Source organism: Bos indicus, chromosome 29, assembly GCF_029378745.1.
Source record: "Bos indicus isolate NIAB-ARS_2022 breed Sahiwal x Tharparkar chromosome 29, NIAB-ARS_B.indTharparkar_mat_pri_1.0, whole genome shotgun sequence".
Classification (NCBI taxonomy): domain Eukaryota; kingdom Metazoa; phylum Chordata; class Mammalia; order Artiodactyla; family Bovidae; genus Bos; species Bos indicus.
In genome coordinates, this window is record NC_091788.1 from 6730929 (window position 1) to 6750224 (window position 19296).

Here is a 19296-nt window from a genome sequence, read left to right on the forward strand (position 1 = left end):
CATGAGTTACAGTGTATTCACAAGGACACATGAGAAAAAGTAGAAAAGAGAATCGCTGAGGAAGGAACTCCTTTTGAGGGGCAACAATGATTTTTGGAGAAAAATAAATCTGGGTCCATGGGAACTAAAAATATCAAACCTCTGACCTAATGCTTTTGTAAAAGTACAAAAGAGAATCATAAGCTTGAAATACACAGGCAGTCCAAGAAAACTGAGAGGCTGCCTCAGTTTCTCTCTCGCCGACACCGCTCACCCCTTCAGGCTGAATCCCTGGCTGCTGGAGCTGGACTCCGGCATGTGTACATAAGAATGCTTTATAGGAAAAAAATAATTTACAAACATAACTTATTAGTATTAACAAATTATTTACAATAAGCCTGATGTCCTCTACTGATTCTGCACATTAGAAACTTATTTGAAAGCCACTGGCTCTGTTGACATGACTCAAGCAGTTTTCTTTTTTGACTTGAGATCCAGAGAAATGAGGATCCCTACCTTATTTTTAAGATCAGCCCAATTTCCCAAATAACAAAATTCGTGCTTTCTCACAGTTAGAAAATATGTCTGAATAACCTGTAAACGTCTTGATCCCTGTCTCCTGTAAATGTCACAAACCTCCGTCCATAGATCTTCAGGCACTCTTTCAGATCTAATTCCTTGAATCTATTTGTCACTTCCACTGTATAATTGTAAGGGATTTGATTTAGGTCATACCTGAATGGTCTAGTGGTTTTCTTGACTTTCTTCAGTTTAAGTCTGAATTTGGCAATGAGGAGTTCATGGTCTGTGCCACAGTCAGTTCCTGGTCTTGTTTTTGCTGACTGTATAGAACTCCTCCATCTTTGGCTGTAAAGAATATAATCAATCTGATTTTGGTATTGACCATCTGGTGATGTCCATGTGTAGAGTCTTCTCTTGTGTTGTTGGAAGAGGGTGTTTGCTATGACCTGTGTGTTCTCTTAGCAGAACTCTGTTAGCCTTTGCCCTGCTTCATACTGTACTCCAAGGCCAAATTTGCCTGTTACTCCAGGTATTTCTTGACTTCCTACTTTTGAAATCCACTCCCCTATAGTGAAAAGGACATCTGTTTTGGGGTGTTAGTTCTAGAAGGTCTTGTAGGTATTCATAGAACCATTCAATTTCAGCTTCTTCAGCATTACTGGTCAGGGCATAGATTTGGATTACTGTGATATTAGATGGTTTGCCTTGGAAATGAACAGAGATCATTATGTTGTTTTTGAGATTGCATCCAAGTACTGCATTTCAGACTGGACATGGAACAATAGACTGGTTCCAAATAGGAGAAGGAGTACGTCAAGGCTGTATATTGTCACCCTGCTTATTTAACTTATATGCAGAGTACGTCATGAGAAACGCTGGGCTAGATGAAGCACAAGCTGAAATCAAGATTGCCTGGAGAAATATCAATAACCTCAGATATGCAGATGACAATACCCATATGGCAGAAAGTGAAGAAGGACTAAAGAGCCTCTTGACAAAAGTAAAAGAGGAGAGTGAAAAAGTTGGCTTAAAGCTCAACATTCAGAAAACAAAGATCATGGCATCTGGTCCCATCACTTCATGGGAAATAGATGGGGAAACAGTGGAAACAGTGTCAGACTTTACCTTTTTGGGCTCCAAAATCACTGCAGATGGTGACTGCAGCCATAAAATTAAAAGATGCTTACTCCTTGGAAGAAAAGTTATGACCAATCTAGACAGCATATTAAAAAGCAGAGACATTACTTTGCCAACAAAGGTTCGTCTAGTCAAGGCTATGGTTTTTCTAGCAGTCATGTATAGATGCGAGAGTTGGACTATAAAGAAAGCTGAGCACCAAAGAACTGATGCTTTTGAACTGTTGTGTTGGAGTAGACTCTTGAGAGTCCTTTGGACTGCAAGGAGATCCAACCAGTCCATCCTAAAGGAGATCAGTCCTGAGTGTTCATTGGAAAGTTTGATGTTGAAGCTGAAACTCCAATACTTTTGGCCACCTCATGCGAAGAGTTGACTCATTGGAAAAGACCCTGATGCTGGGAAAGATTGAGAGCAGGAGGTGAAGGGGAAGACAGAGGATGAGATGGTTGGGTGGCATCACCCACTCAATGGACGTGAGTTTGTGTAGGATCTGGGAGTTGGTGACGGACAGGGAGGGCTGGCATGCTGCAGTTCATGGGGTCTCAAAGAGTTGGACACGACTGAGCGACTGAACTGAACTGAACTGCATTTCAGAATCTTTTGTTGACTACAATGGCTACTCCATTTCTTCTAAGGGATTCTTGCCCAAAGTAGTAGATATAATGGCCATCTGAGTTAAATTTACCCATTCCAGTCCATTTTAGTTCGCTGGTTCCAAATAGGGAAAGGAGTACATCAAGGCTGTATATTGTCATCCTGCTTATTTTACTTATATGCAGAGTACATCATGAGAAATGCTGGGCTGGATGAAGCACAAGCTGAAATCAAGATTTCCAGGAGAAATATCAATAACCTCAGATATGCAGACGACACCACCCTTATGGTAGAAAGTGAAGAAGAACTAAAGAGCCTCTTGACGAAAGTGAAAGAAGAGAGTGAAAATGTTGGCTTAAAGCTCAACATTCAGAAAACTAAGATCATGGCATTCGTCCCATCACTTCTTGGCAAATAGATGGGGAAACAGCGACAGACTTTATTTTTCTGGGCTCCAAAGTCACTGCAGATGGTGACTGCAGCCATGAAATTAAATGATGCTTGCTCCTTGGAAGACAAGTTATGACCAACCTAGACAGCATATTAAAAAGCAGAGACATTACTTTGCCAAGAAAGCTTTGTCTTGTCAAGGCTGTAGTTTTTCTAGTAGTCATGTATGGATGTGAGAGTTGGACTATAAGAAAGCTGAGTGCCAAAGAATTGATGCTTTTGAACTGTGGTGTTGGAGAAGACTTTTGAGAGTCCCTTGGACTGCAAGGAGATCCAACCAGTCCATCCTACATGAAATCAGTCCCGAAAATTCCTTGTAAGGACTGATGCTGAAGCTGAAATTCCAATACTTTGGCCACCTGATGCAAAGAACTGACTCATTTGAAAAGACCCTGATACTGGAAAAGATTGAAGGCAGGAGGAGAAGGGGATGACAGAGGATGAGATGGCTGGATTCATCACCATCACTGACTCAATGGACATGAGTCTGAGTAAACTCTGGATGTTGGTGATGAACAGGGAGGCCTGGCGTGCTGCAGTCCATGGGGTCGCAGAGAGTCAAACACAACTTAGCGACTGAACTGACTGAGCCTGCAATGGACTGTAAATCCCTTAAGAATCAAGTCCTGCTTTATAATGTCTTTAAGTCAACATCTGGAATCTAGCTATTAACCCCTACAAAATCCAACAGTGTGCCCAGTCGTCCCATGCGGTGACTGCCAACTTGTCTGTGTGCCTTTCTCTTAGTTGTAGCTTCAGACTCTTGTGTACCATACAGTGCCTTCTCGTGTTATGTTATTGTAGGACCAGCTTGATATTTGGCCTTCAAGAAATGTTCAACTCACTCAGGGTCATCAGAGTGCAATAGAAAGGACTCTTGGATTTTGGCACTTGGCAAATCCAGGAATATATTTAGCTCTGTTGCTGCTGCTGCTGCTGCTAAGTCGCTTCAGTCGTGTCCAACTCTGTGCGACCCCAGAGACGGCAGCCCACCAGGCTCCCCTGTCCCTGGGATTCTCCAGGCAAGAACACTGGAGTGGGTTGCCATTTCCTTCTCCAATGCATGAAAGTGAAAAGTGAAAGTGAAGTTGCTCACTCGTGTCCAACTCCTAGCGACCCCATGGACTGCAGCCTACCAGGCTCCTCTGTCCATGGGATTTTCCAGGCAAGAGTACTGGAGTGGGGTGCCATTGCCCTCTCCGATATTTAGCTCTGCCACTTAGCAAATGGATGGTAGCCAAAGTACTTAATATCTCTGATCTTGTTTCCTCTCTTTAAATTGGAAATAACAATGCTACTTCCTCAGAGGATGGTTGTAAGAATTGAGACAGTGCTACACAGAATCTTTGGTATGGTGACTTGCACATGGTGATTATTGGAAAACATTAATTACTAACACTATTTAAGGAAAATAAACAAAATTTTTATTTTAATAGCTGCACCATGTTCTCTTTAGTGTGATACTCTTCTTATTTAAATTCTTCTGGGAAAAAGCAAGGCTCTAAGGTGTTCAGGATTAAAAGAATCCAGGAAAATGAAAGAGACAATGAAACTATCCTGTGTAGCTCAGCAACAGAAGTTAGAGGACACAGCAGAAACCACAATGACGAGAATCAAGTGAAAAGTTAAGGAGGTTAAGGAGGAAATAGGAAAAGAGAAAGTTTCATCTCCACGATAAGGTACCAGAGAGATAAAATATCTAGTGGTAAATTTTGAGTATCTGCCTTGCCACGAATTGGCAGCCTTTGTCTTCCTGGAACTCAAATTAAATCTGTAACTTGAGTGAATGTTCCTATTTTCTCTGTTTGTAGGTTTGTTTCCACAGTGAAAATTGAAGTGGCGGAGATGGGTTCTCATGACTGAGATGTCGCTGAGCAGAGAAGGATGAACAGGTACTTAAGGGAAGGTGCAAGCAAGGTTGAGAGCTTTGCAGGAGAAGTAAGTAGGCCTTAGAAGAGGCTATGAGAGGGGATCTCTGATAAAGCACAGAAAACTTGAGGGATAACAGGATGGGACCTTAACCTGACCTCTGGATTTTATCCTTATTATAGTTAAGAACATGGACTTGTCTCAAAGAAGCTTGTGTTCAGAATATTTTAAACTAGATAAAAATACTAAAAATTAGAAAAATATGATAGGTCCCCAGTCCTCTATCTATGATTCCAAAATACAACAGTTCTAACAATGTGTTGTTTTGTTTGGCACCCATAAAGTGGTGAAACCTGACTTTATTCTCCAGTAGGCTGCCTATTGTTTCTGTTTATTGCCACAGTAGGTATAGTCATACAATTTGCTGAAGAGTTATTCATGTTTTGGAATATGTGTGCCACCCACGTTCTGCTAGAGTGATTGGTTTTATTTATATTATCATATTCTCAAACACTTCTGGGCCCAGGGTTTTGGATAAGAGTTTGTAAACATAAATTCAGAAAAAAGGAAAATTTAAATGAGTGAAAAAAAAAGAAAAAGCGTTTACCTTCCAGGGTATTTCTAAAGCTGAAATTGGCAGCTTTATCCATGGAACCTGATTCATACTGGGTCAAACTCAGGCAAAACTCCACATCAGCCGAGGAGGGGAGCCTCGGGGTCCTGGCTTTGTCGTGGTTTCCAGGATTGCGCAGTAATGGTCCCTCAGACGTCCCGTTGCATAAAGCCTGGCGACTGTTGTACTCCTCCAGTCTGCTGCAGACGATCTGCACAGAACGCCTTTGTGTTAAGAGTTTTGTAAAAGGGGGAAGGTAGGGAGGTTGGGATTCCTTATTTGGATTTTGGATATTTGGAAGTCTAATCATCAGGAGATTCATGTCTTAAACTGTTGAAGGAAGCAGCTTTCTGATGCTTGCAGAGTAACTGTAACCCATGAAAGTTACAGTTCAGACCACAGTTCTAGTCTTGCATCTACCACTTAAGAAAATAAATTCCACAGATCTCATCTAACAAATAATAATAATAATTACTTCATATAATTGTTGTCAAATATTTGTTAGGAAAATTAACTTGACAAACATTTGCTAAACATCCACTGTGTATCTTCACTGGGCATATGCCTGTGAAGCTAGCCATGGCCCAGAGTTTAGGTCTGTACCCTCTTCTTTTAATTCTTCCTCTATCTGCCTCCTTGGCTATAATAACCAGTTTCATGGCTTACATGCCACTGCATGATAAGAACTTTCTAATTCCTATCTCAAGTTCAAAAGCTCTCTTCTGAGCTCTAACCCTGTATATCCACCTCTGACTTCATATTTCAGTGTTATCTCACAGGCATGTCAAATGTAGTATTTCAAAAAAAAAAATTGCTCCTTCATAATAGCTAATAAGGGGAAAAATCTGAAAAAAGATATATATGCACGTATAACTGAATCGCTTTGGGGTACACCTGAAACTAGCACAACACTGTAAATCAACTATGTTGTTATTATTGTTTAGTTGCTAAGTTGTGTTTGAATCTTTGACCCCATGGACTTCAGCCCACCAGGCTCCTCTGTCCATGGGATTTCCCGCCAAAGGATATTGGAGTGGGTTGTCATTTCCTTCTCCACGGGATCTTCCTGACCCAGGGATCAAACCTGTGTCTCCTGCACTGGCAAGTGTGTTCTTTACCACTGAGCCACTTTACTATAAAAATTCAATGTAAAAAGAAGTTAAAAAATGAAAAAAACTTGAAATTAAAACAAGGTTAAAGAATTGTATTCCTCTCCCTATACTTCCAGTCATATCAACTATCCTGAAACTTAAACCAGAAGTCCATAAATCTTCATTTTATAGCCAAAGACTGTTCTCATCTGTATTTTGTTCCCCTTTATTTTTCACATTGAAATCATCAGCCAAACTTGTCAATTCTACCTCCAGAATACATCTTGAATCTCTATTTGTTTACAAATTAGACCAAGTCAGACTGGCTACTCTTCTCTGCGCATCACCTGTGCTTCTCCATCCCATGCCTTTGTTTCTGCCTAAGCACATCCATTCCTTACCGTTTATCTGATATTCTACTTAGTCTTCAAGGTTAAATCAATATTTTGTAAAAAAAAATAAAAAGGTCAACTATGACTTAAAAAGTAATTCAAAATTGTCCAACTCTAAAATCTGAAGAAGTTTGAGATACTTCGCCAAATTGCTTTGCTTACAATTTCGTTTATATGTGAAAGTCACTCAGTCATCTCGGACTCTTTGTGACCCCATGGGCTGTAGCCTGCCAGGCTCCTCTGTCCGTGGAATTCTCCAGGCCAGAGTACTGGGGTGGTTAGCTGTTCCTTTCTCCAGGGTATCTTCCCAATCCAGGGATTGAACCCAGGTCTCCAACATTGCAGAAGGATTCTTTACTGTCTGAGCCACCAGGGAAGCCCAAAAATACTGGAGTGGGCAGCCTATCCCTTCTCCAGGGATCTTCCTGACCCAGGAATCGAACTGAGGTCACCTGCATTGCAGGTGGATTCTTTACCATCTGAGTTACCAGGGAAGTGCTAACTTATATGCTAGCAGAAGAATAAACTATGATCAAAATATTTGACAAGTCAAAAGGAGTTCTTTCAATAAATACAAAATAAAAATTCTAAGTGATTAAAAATATCACATTATAATTTAATTAGATTTTTTTCTCAGTGGTATGTAAGTTAATTCCTCAACTTAAAATCATCGATGCCTTAAATTCCATGAGGGCAATTAAACAGGTAGCAAGATAACAAACTTAAACCGAAGCATAAAGTATAGGAGAGCTCACCTTGCCATTTGTGACTATTCACAACGGCACTTAATCCATAAGAGGCCTATGTCCACTGAGTAGATAATAAGGTTGTTTGTCAAACTCAAACCTGACTCATTTTAATCTCCCTTGATAGTCAGTAGCACGTCCTTTTAAAATATCTCCATGAAGATAACTTTTTTTTTTTTTTCAATTTTGTTCTTCCCCAGAATCTAGAATAGAGACGCTATAAATATTTGATGGAATAATAAAAAAAATATCAATGGAAGAATCAGTGACTCTTCAACTACCAACATGTGTTGAACACCATTTTTTCCTAGTTCTGTTATTGGTACCAACATTGGCCCTAAAAGATATTTTCAAAAATGTATTTGTGTTAAACATATATTGAGTCCTCACTCTCAACAGGAAAGGCATCTCTGTGTACACTTTCTAAAATTCACAAATCACCTTGTAGGTTGATATCATTTTATTCCTATTTTAATGATAAGGTAACTGAGTGTGGAAGTGTGTAAAAGGCTGGTAGGATCTAAAGCCCTGTATCATGATTAATTTATGGGCAACAGGCAAGGTACATGGAACAAAACTTTAAAAGTGAGTCTTCCTGCTTAACTGTTTATATCACTGTTAAGAATAATCAAGGTAATCCTATCAGTGTCCTACTCCAGTGAGTTGGCAGTCTATAAGAATGTAAAATCAAGTTATGTTGTTGTGCTCAGTCGCTTCAGTCATATCCAACTCTGCAATGTCATGGACTACAGCCCACCAGGCTCCTAGTCCATTTCTCCAGGCAAGAATATTGGAGTGGGTTGCCATGCCCTCCTCCAGGGGATCTTCCCAACCTCGGGATCACACCTGCATCTTATGTCTCCTGCATGGGCAGGCAGGTTCTTGACCACAAATGCCATCAAGTAAAATCATCATCAAATAGAACTGAATGAGCCTTGCTCCCCAGGAATGGCTGCTACTATGTTACACAACAGACACTTGGAGAAGCTTTTAATTTCCAGTCACAAAGATATCACTTACTAAATAAAGGATTGTGTGTTAGAAAAAAAATTAGGTTCCAGATTCACATTGGTGTGGGCTTCAATTCTGGTTCAACGACTTACTAGCAATGTGTCAATGAATATATTATTTAGGCTTGCTAAGTCTCAATTTCTTCAACTGTAATATGAAATAATAAATATAATGTTAATATATATCATATTTACATGTGTTTATTTTTAAAATATACTTAAACACATTATTCATATTTAAATATGCATTAAATATATATAACACTAGTTCAAAATTGGGAAAGGAGTACATCAAGGCTGTATATTGTTATCTTGCTTATTTAACTTATATCAGAGTACATCATGTGAAATATCAATAACCTCAGATATGCAAATGATACCACCCTTATGGCAGAAAGTGAACCAAAGAGCTTCTTGATAAAGGTGAAAGAAGAGAGTGAAAAAGCTTACTTAAAACTCAACATTCAGAAATCTAAGACCATGCATCCAGTCCCATCAGTTCATGGCAAAACAGTGGAAACAGTGACAGACTTTATTTTCTTGGGCTCTAAAATCACTGCAGACAGTGACTGCAGCCAAGAAGTTAAAAGACACTTGCTCCTTGGAAGAAAAGCTATGACAAACCTAGACAGCATATTGAAAAGCAGAAACATTACTTTACTTTGGGGGATACTGAAGGACAGGGAATCCTGGTGCATGCAGTCCATGGGGTAGCAAATAGTCAGATACAACTTAGGGATGGAACAACAACAATTTTTGCATTAAATGTAATATATTGGATCCCTTTATAGTGTTAATTAACTACCCATCACAGCATGTATATAGACGGAAGCATTTTCATTCCTGTTTGAAAAAGTAATCATATCCAGATATTTTTAAAAGATCTAAAAAATCCTACTGCCTAGAAGACTCCTGCAATAGACTCAGTTAAATTAGAGAGGTTTGAATGAAACTATTTTACTTAAATTACAACTGCCAAGTGACTAAATGTTCAGATGGCTAAATTTCTTAGTAACAAGGAGTAAATCTACCCCAGTTCCAGAAATAATTTGAAATAAATCTCAAATTATTGTTCTTATATTTGATATAAAAGGGGAGGCAGGGTAGGAGAAAGTATTAGCACTAGCTATCATTATGGAGATTGCAATCAGACATGGTTTCCAAACTGAGCAAATTACATAATCTCCTACTATCAAGGTTTTTCATCTGTAAATGGGGACTATAACAACTTTTTATGAAGGATCCAATAATTTTACCTATGTAAAGCACTTAGTATATAATGCCAAGTAGAGAGTGTTTAATAATGACAGCTATTATATTATTATTGCATACAAGACTATTGGGCAGGCCACCAAATTGTTAACCCTGACTCTATTACACAGGATGAATAATCATTATTATAATAGCTATCATCAATATATCATATGAGGATATATTGTGATAATAATTCCATACTTAAAATTCAAAGAATATGTCAGGTACTAAACTAGTCATTTTACATTAACAGTTTTCATTGAATCCCTTCAGGATAATGCTTTAAAATATATTATTCTAATTTTCAGGGGGAAAAGGTCTCAGATAATTAAGTAACTTTTCCAGGATCTTGTAGCTAAGTGAGTTACAAAAGTCATGTTTTTATGGCTCAAAAGACTATCCCCTTCCACTTCATTAATCTGCTTTCCATTCAGCTTAGTATTTTCATTAGCACAGAAAGCACACATATATCTTAATTGCACCCCATTTTTTTCTGTTGAGAAAAGAAGCCAAAGGTCAAAGATTACAAATAACTTGTCCAATATCATCTGACAAGTGGCAGAGGTAGAATCTGGTGACAAAAGTCTTCTGGTGAGGAATTTGTTCTTTTTCTGTTTCAACAAAGGTGACTTATATAATGTAGAGAAAAATCAAGTGTCCCAAGTCAAATGAAAAAAAAAAAAAGAAGAAACGGATTAATGGAGAAGGTGAGCTTAGTGTTCTCTTAAACTTAAAGAAATAGCAGGAAAAAAAGCCCAGTTATTAAAAGCGTTAGGAGCAAAAATTCTATTATGGCATTAGAGGTTTATCTAAAAGAATGTAAAACATATGACATTCCACAGAATCTTTTTCATAAAGAAAAAAAGAGAAGCTGTTATTTCACAGAGCTATTGCCATGGTTACCTAAAACCCATGACTCTCTGCTGAAATGTAACTTTTTTTCTTCCTACTGTTTGCTTCCATGTGATGTGCTTTTCACCTGATGAGTGAATTCCCTGGCCATACTTCACTCATGTCCATCATCTCGAAATGTTTTTTCCTCTTTATTTTGATCCATCATAACAGCTCTTCTTGAAATACCTTTTCTTCTTACAGCTAGCTCATCTGCTGCTTGCATAACATTGGATCTAATTGTGTTGAGCACAGTTCGCCGCACCCCCCACCTCCAAAATCAGTGAACTGCTTTAATTCAGGAGCACTTTAAACATGCTTCTAGTTTAAAGGCTCTTGGAATTAAACAAACCAATAAATAAATAAATGAACAAATATACAGAAGATATGAATACTGAAAATAAGCTTTCTATAAAAAGTAACATTTAGTAATTAAGTAATGCTTTTTAATGTATTACTTTATTTAATAATAAACCTTGTCAGTAAATATTATTAGTCTCACTTAAAACTCAGATTGGGTTATAACATGCTTGATCTTCTCTATGTGTGCTTTCTTTTTTTGCACACACACAAACACACACCTAGAGAAAGCTACCAAAAATGTTTTATTCCAGATTATAAGTTGCTGCTTATTTTTGGCATCATTGTTTTCTTGGTCTTGGTTATCCAGTGGTTAAGGTTATGGTTATGGTTTAAGGTTCCAGAAATCTAGCTATGTCTATACAGAGTTTAGTTTTTTATGTGTGTTAGCACTGCAGCTAATGTTTCTATGGTTTTCAATTTTGTTCAATTTAGCATATACTGATAAAGCCCATTCTATGTATATATTATGTTCCTGGGTTCTGTGGATATAAAAATAAATTAGAAATGGTTTCTACATTGGAACAGTTGGCAGTCTGTTAGATAAAGACAGGTCTGAAAACCTGAAGAATTATAGTTAGTATGTTATAAAACCTGTACAAAGTGTAATGATAGTACACAAGGGTGAAGGTCAATTCTACCTGAATAAGGGCTGTGAATAAATAAACACCTAATGGAATATTTTCACTATAAAGTGAATGAAAGGGACTACTTCAGAATATCTGCCGCAGTTGTGTAACTGAACTGTAAGAGAGTTAAAGCGACTACAAGTCAGAATTTACATCCATGAATTAGCGGCTCTTTTGATCCTTTCTCAGCCTAAATGGCCCTTTATAAATAGGAAACTGCGTGGTTGACTTGAAATAGCACTGGAGTCAAAGGCACTGGTTTTTTCCGTCCTCAGCTGTGTCACCTTAGGCAAAGTATTTTACCTTTGGGGGCCTCACTATGTTTTACAAAATGTAGGTACAACACTACAGACCAATTGTGGTCTCTCAGCTAAGAGTTAATAAATTCAGTGAATTTCTGAAAACTCCATTTTTTGTGTGTGAAGTAAAAGATATTTTAAATCAAGAAAAAGCAGAAGGTATTTTTTTTTTTTTTACCAAAGGGGCTGAGTATAACTACTTAGGAAGATATTAATGAATTCACCAAGTGTGGAAGCTATTTAGTCTCACCATCTCACACAGTCTAGTTTTTTATTTGAGTGTTCGATTCAGGCAAAAGCATTTCAATTAGTGATATGTTTATTATAGAACCTAAGTCTGTAAAGTGAAAAAGATACCCAAACAATTTCCATATTAATTAAATCAGTCATTCTTAGGGCTGGCTCTGCATTAGAATTACAGTAGAAGGTTTTAAAAATACAGATGCTTGAACTTCACAGTGGGCCTCCTGAATATGATTTTCTGGCAGAAGGTAGATGGTGGAGCACATAAAAGTTTTTAGGTTCTTGAGTGATTTAGAAGATACTGAGAATGGCTGCATTGCTGTTGTTGTTCCGTTGCAGAGTCATGTCCCACTCTTTGCGACCCCATGGGCTGTAGCATGCTAGGCTTCCCTGTCCTTCCCTATCTCTCGGAGTTAGGTCAGTTGCATGATTTAATTGCATTAAATCGATATAAATAACTGATCTTCATTTTTAAAGGACTTTAACCAGAAATGTGCAAAGGAATGGAAACAGCCAACTAGAACTGAGTTTGACTGTAACCACAGGTAGCAACACTGCTCACAGCAGGTGGGCATAAATGTTCACTCAGTCCACCTTCCTTAAAGTATTGTTTGCTCACTTTTCTTCAGTGGTCTTTGTCCCCTGTATTTCCTAATTTTATTTTTAATACCAGTTACTCCACAGTGGTTTAATCATAGAATGATATTAAATCTAATGCTGCAACTATTTTAACCTAGTGTTTACATACTAGACACACAAAAAACTGTTTAGAAGTAAAATTGAATATAATCATAAAGAAAAAAGAGAAAAATTCCACTCAATAATCAATAAATGAATAGAAAAAGTTAACATAATTTGGTACTTCTCATGTAATTAAGTGGCTTCCCAGGTAGCCAGTGGGAAGCCAGTGAGCCAGTGGCTCAGTGGTAAAGAATCTGCCACCCAATATAGGAGATGCAGGAGACATGGGTTCAATCCCTGGGTCAGAAAGATCTCCTGAAGGAGGAAATGACAACCCACTCCAGTATTTTTGCCTCAAAAATTTCATGGACAGAGGATGCTGGCAAGCTACAGCCTGTGGGGTCACAAAGAGTTGTACACAACTGAGCACACACACACACAAATACATGTAATTAAATACCAATTAGTATTTGTCTATGAAGCTTCAGTGTGGATGTTGTAACTTTTTGGTAATTTAGATAATCCACCAGTTTTTCTAGGTCAAGACAAGCTGTACAGTTAAGGAAAGCATTATAACTAACTGAAAAATCCCATGTTCAAGCTTAACAGTATTTTAAGCAGTAACAGAGGATGTGAGAGTTAGATGAGTTTTGCACTATATAGATTAAGGTAGGAGGTCTGAAGGCTTATTGAAATAGATTTTTTTGAAGCACATTTTTTCCAGCCTTTCCTGCACAAATACACTCCTTGCTTTTGGTAAATAGCTGACATTAGTGACACCAGATATTACAGTGGCCATTTTCAATGAGTTTCAATAGGTCCATTTGGAAGTTGTAGTAACTTAGTGTGGGGTTTGGGGGGTGGGGGTGGGGGAGGGGGAATGTTTGGGAAGCAGTTCACATTTCAAAATTGCAGAGTTCAGGTGAGAAGGCAAGATTCTTCCCATCTTATTTAAATATTGAGCTTATTTCCATAAAGCATGGCTAGTCAAAAGTGCTGTGTTAGAAATGGTTGGAACACAGGCAGACAAGCATTCCTTCTACCTTATAGTTTTAAAATAATAAATAATTAAAAGCATATTTCTTTTGTTACCTTTTGCCCCTAATCCAAGTGAAAAAATCAGAATAGGAAAAATAGAAATTAAATTTCAAAATAGCGATCTCTTATCCTATACCTCAAAAGTTTACACAGGTTTAGGGAAAATGCTTATTTCTTCTGCATCCTATTTTAAAAAGTGAGTCAGGATGGGTCAGATCCTTTGGCTAAAGATATCATCACAGATAGGTCCTTGGAAATAGTATAGTGTGGTTGTGCAACCAGGCTGCCTGAGAACAAATTTTGTCTCTGCTACTTACTAGCTTTGATATCCTGTACAAGTTACATAATATCTTTAAACCTCAGTTGTTGTTTTTTTTTAAATCTTTAACATGGGGAAGGTTAGTAAGATTATTAAATGAATTAATGCACAAAACCACTCAGAATAGGGCCTCACACTTGCTAATCGATCAATGAATATTAGCTATTTTCATTGTTTACCTGTTTAAGCCTGAGTATTCATATTTTTTTAAAAGATTTAATCTAAGTAATATTCCCCTAAATTCCTAATGGTAATAATCACTATAGACATTTAGTAAATGATGTCTTCCCAGGACCCTCCTTTGAATATTCTTATCAATAGGGATCCTGGGATATGGCCAGAGATTTGTATTTTCAATTTATACACTGAATTTTATTGGGAATAAAATTTCAGAAATATTGACCTAAATCATTTTTTTTACTTAATCATCTAAATACTCATTCATCCATTGGTTCAACAAATACTTCATGAGCTCTTACAATTTGCCTGGCATCGTATTATGTGCTAGGAGATAGAGTGATGAACCAGGTACTTTTTATTCATTAGATTTTAGGACCCAAGTACAGGATATTGGACAAAGAACCGCACAAATCTCTATGGAACTGCAATTGTGAAGTGTGCTATAAAGGAAAATTATAAAGTATGTTGAGAGCTTTTGACAGGGGACATTTTCTAGGCTTGGCAGGAGAATAACAGACGGAAAAGGAGGTTTCTGAAGACCTGCCAGAAGAAGTGGTGGCTAAGGTTCTTTTAAGCTTTGATACTGTATGTCCTGCACACCTTACCTGCCAAGAGGAGAAGAAGGATGCTGGGCTGAGTAGATTAGGGTTTGCAGGGTTGCGCCCTCCCATGTACTCATCTGTGCAAACGTCACAGTTTTCTGCATCTCTCCAGTCCCAGTATGGAATCGTGAAGTTCTCATCCCCGGTCAGCTTCTGGATTTCCTGTTCCCACAGCAGCAGGAAGAGTCTATGCCAAGGCAGGAAACCTGGGGCTTCATGAGCAAAATCAATGTCTCTCCAGACTTCAGAGTCCCCAAGCAGCGTGTCCCTTGACACATAATAATGCATCCAGACAAAGAGGTCGTAAACACTGACGTCATTAAACAGGGGTGTTGTTCCATGATTCATTTGGCCATAGGTGCCCGTGGGGATGACGTAGTCTGGGCTGGTGGTATGTTTTGCCAAAGTGAGATAGGCAAGAAACTTGTTCTTCTCTGGGACACTCAAATCAAAGATGTTTCTTCTCACCAAAAGTCGCCTTTCTGTGCAGCGGGGTCCCCTAAATCCAAACTTACAACTTCCGCAATTGAATCCCATGAAGTTGCTAAAGCACTGGCAGGTTCTGTTATAAAAGATGGAGGGCCAAGACTCGCGGTCGTCCACCCCCGTGAAGGGGAACTGAGGTCCGAGTGGTGCCGTGGACAGAATGACGTCCTGGCAGGAGCCCCTGCCTGAGAGCCGGCCACAGGGGCTCCCATCGCCCGCCCAGGGCGGGCAGCACTCCTTCTCCGTCAGGCTCTTGGAGGAGGCACAGGCTCGAGGGAAGTGGCCAGCGGAGGTTCGGAAACTCCACAGTAGGCAGTACAGGGCAGCCAGGAGCATTCTTCCTCCGGTCCTCACACGGTCTGCCTGAGCTGGTTAATGGAGCCACACTCTTCCCTTTCCAGCTCCCCACTCAGTGACTATCACATGTTTTGGCTAAGATCTATATAATACCACTCCCACCTCCCGCATTAAACCCTCTCAGCCTTTATCTAAGCTTTCATCTTCTGAAAACCACATGACTAACTTTTCTCTGGAGTTGGCATATATCCCATCAGTGGGATAGGCCTATGTTAAAGTCAGAAACACTATTCACCATTAATAGTTTAAGTCTTATGGTTAGAATAATACTAATAATACCATCTGATCTACATAAACCCAGTTAATTGACTATATAACTAGTGATATTTCAATTTGAAAATAAGAAGGCATGCCAGGAATAGAGCCTCTTTATAAGACAATTCAGGTACTGTTAGAGATTTTGGACGTAAGATGGTTTGTTTCTCAAAGACCCTAAATAATAAATAGGCCAAGGCATTGGTAGTATTTGGCTTTGCAGGAAGAGACGTTTTTCAGAGCCTGGAGATTATGTCTTATATTTGAAGCTTATTTATTTTATACAAAGTATCAGAAGATTAAAACTTTTTCTGATACACTTCCAGATTATCTTGATGCCAGTTGCTGCTTGCTGTCTAATTGCTCATTTTCTGAATATTGCTAAGGATATGTCACTTTGATAGCTGGGTCGTCGGCTTTACTTTGGAAACATTTTCTGGCGAATATTTGAAAGAAATCTTCCCAGGTGGCTCAGTGGTAAAGAATCTGTCTGCCAATGCAGAAGAATCAAGAGACATAGGTTCAATCCTTGGCTTGGGAAGATCATCTGGAGGAGGAAATGGCAACCCATTCCAGTATTCCTGCCTGGAAAATCCCTTGGACAGAGGAGCTGGTGGGCTATAGTCCATGGGCTCACAAAGAGACAGACAAGACTGGGCAATTGAAAACACAGCACACATTAGAAAGGAAACTTTTTTATTGAAGTGTAGGTGGTTGTCAATATTTTATTAGTTTCAGGTATACAACATAGTGATTCAATATTTTAGTGTTATACTAAAGTTATTATAAAATATCGGCTATATTACCTGTGCTGCACAATATGTATTTCTGCTTATTTATATATAGTATTATATACATAATAGTTTGTACTTTTCTTATTTTAATGCTTTCACCACCTTGTTTCACCCATAAGTTCTAGAAATCAGTAATTCATTTGAAGTTTTGTTTGCAATTTGGTCTTGCAAAGGAGTTCTCATTGCAGTGAGTGAGCGAATAAGGTCTGATACTTTATTCAACAAATTTTTATTGATCATGCAAATTCTTTCAAGATTTTTTTGTCTCTCTGTGTATAGTGATCTGCTGCTGCTGCTGCTGCTGCTAAGTCGCTTCAGTCGTGTCCGACTCTGTGCGACCCCATAGACGGTAGCTCACCAGGCTCCCCCGTCCCTGGGATTCTCCAGGCAAGAACACTGGAGTGGGTTGCCATTTCCTTCTCCAATGCATGAAAGTGAGAAGTGAAAGTGAAGTCGCTCAGTCGTGTCCGACTCTTAGCGACCCCATGGACTGCAGCCCACCAGGCTCCTCCATCCATGGGATTTTCCAGGCAAGAGTACTGGAGTGGGGTTCCATTGCCTTCTCCAGTACAGTGAGCTAGATAAACTGAAATGCATGGATAGAAATATCATTTTACCACTACACTAGTTTTTAAATGAGTAGTGTGTCGATGTATAGCAAAACCAATACAATATTGAAAAGTAAAAATAATAATAATAATAATAAAGAAAATCAAAACATCAGACTTTTAATGGAGAGACATCTTTGAGAACTGAGGATATAGAAAAGATTGAATAGTTTGAAATAATAATGCAAGAGTTTTTTAATAGAAGTATTCTCTGAGTCAAGCTTTAAAGGATAGGCGTAAGTTGGAAAGACAAATGAGAATGGAGACAATACTTCAGGCAGGGGAAACTGTAGAGAGATGAGAGCTGTATTTTTCATCTGCTGAGTAGGAGCATGAGCTTCATGTATGCACCCACGCCATAGGAATTAAACCTGGGCCCAATCCATGTGCTGTGCTCTGCTTAGTTGCTCAGTCATGTCTGACTCTTTGTGACCCCAGGGACTGTAGACCGCCAGGCTCCTCTGTCCATGGGGATTCTCCAAGCAAGAATACTGGAGTGGGTTGCTACGCCCTCCTCTAGGGGATCTTCCCAACCCAGGGATCGAACCCAGGTCTCCCACATTGCAGGTGGTCTTTACCATCTGAGGCACCAGGGACCCAATCCATGGAGGGGCTTAAAAACTAAGTGGTTTGAACTAAAGTGAGTTGAAGAGCTAGAAGATAAGAGCAGTCAAGTCAAAGTTGTCCCTGTGAGGCTTTTTTTCCTTATCCTGTTCCATACTTAAAGCTAGTGGCCCCTTGAACTTGCAGAACAAGGCAAGAAGGTGAAAACTGAAAAAGCAGCAGGGATGCAGAGAAGGTCATTGCTACATGTGATGCTGGAATGTCAGCCTTTCTGTTCTCTTCCCATTCTGCTTGAGTTTGTCTCGCTATTTAGAAAAAATATTGAGGCCGCCCTACAACTCTCTTGAGACTCAAGTAGCCGTTTTAGGTGGAAGGAAGCAGTGTGTGCATGAGAGGAAGAGAAGAGAAGTTTCCATGGAAATGCTGCCTCTGGCTGGATCAGAAAGTCATCACATGATCTCCACAAGGAGGCTTAATCTTTTTTCTTTTTGCTTTCAGAGCCACAGAGAGACTAACACAAGGCTTCTTGTCCCTGGAAGTCTTGCTTCTATAAGCAAGCATATGTGGCCTTTTATAATTCTATTCCATCTACTTACAGACAGAACTTAACTTTTCATGTTCAATTTAATTAGAAATTTTGCTTTATATCCCCTCCCCACCACCCCTGCATCAGGCTTCCCAGTGAATAACTGAGAAAGCCTCCATCATACCACTGGACTTCTGTGTCTATTCTCCTAAGTCTCTTTTTCATACTCTTCAGAGCATGCTCAGAGGAATTCCTGATGTACTTTGTCCTCTTAATTTCATTTGCAAAACTGATAACCTTAAATTGGTAGACTTCTTTATTAGTCTCAAATATAGGACATTATCTCCTCTGGCCTATTTGTAAAACAGTCTTATTGCTAATACAAAATTCTTTGGAGAAATGTCTATTGGTACAGTCACTATGGAGAACAGCATGTAGGTTGCTTTAAAAACTGAAAATAGAGCTACTATATGATTTAGCAAGTCCACTCCTGGGCATATATTAACAGTAAATCATAATTTGAAAAGATGCATGTACCCCTGTGTTCATTGCAGCACAATTTACTATAGCCAAGACATGGGAGCAATATAAAAATCGATTAACAGATAAATGCATAAAGAAGAAGTGCTTCATATATACAATGGACTATTACTCAATCATAAAAGAGAATGAAATAATGCCTTTTGCAGCAATGTGCATGGACCTAGAGATTGTCATACTAAGTCAGATCAGATCAGATCAGATCAGTCGCTCAGTCGTGTCCAACTCTTTGCGACCCCATGAATCGCAGCACGCCAGGCCTCCCTG

The 19296-nt window shown here is 38.9% G+C and overlaps 2 protein-coding genes across 3 annotated transcripts in view; one reads left to right on the plus strand and one right to left on the minus strand.

Moving 5' to 3' along the window:
* TYR (tyrosinase) overlaps nucleotides 1–15721 on the minus strand; it is a 110146-nt gene extending 94425 nt beyond the window's left edge. The window contains exons 1-2 of the mRNA XM_019954509.2: nucleotides 14903–15721; nucleotides 5159–5375 (exon numbers count right to left, since the gene is read on the minus strand). Of these exons, the coding sequence (XP_019810068.2) occupies nucleotides 5159–5375; nucleotides 14903–15721 (1036 nt within the window). The remainder of the gene's footprint in view (nucleotides 1–5158; nucleotides 5376–14902) is intronic.
* The window catches only part of GRM5 (glutamate metabotropic receptor 5), a 790030-nt gene that overhangs the window by 12811 nt on the left and 757923 nt on the right, over nucleotides 1–19296 (plus strand). For both annotated transcript variants that reach the window (XM_070783148.1, XM_070783144.1), the window contains one exon: nucleotides 4494–4574. The gene's annotated coding sequence lies outside the window, so the exon portion shown is untranslated. The remainder of the gene's footprint in view (nucleotides 1–4493; nucleotides 4575–19296) is intronic.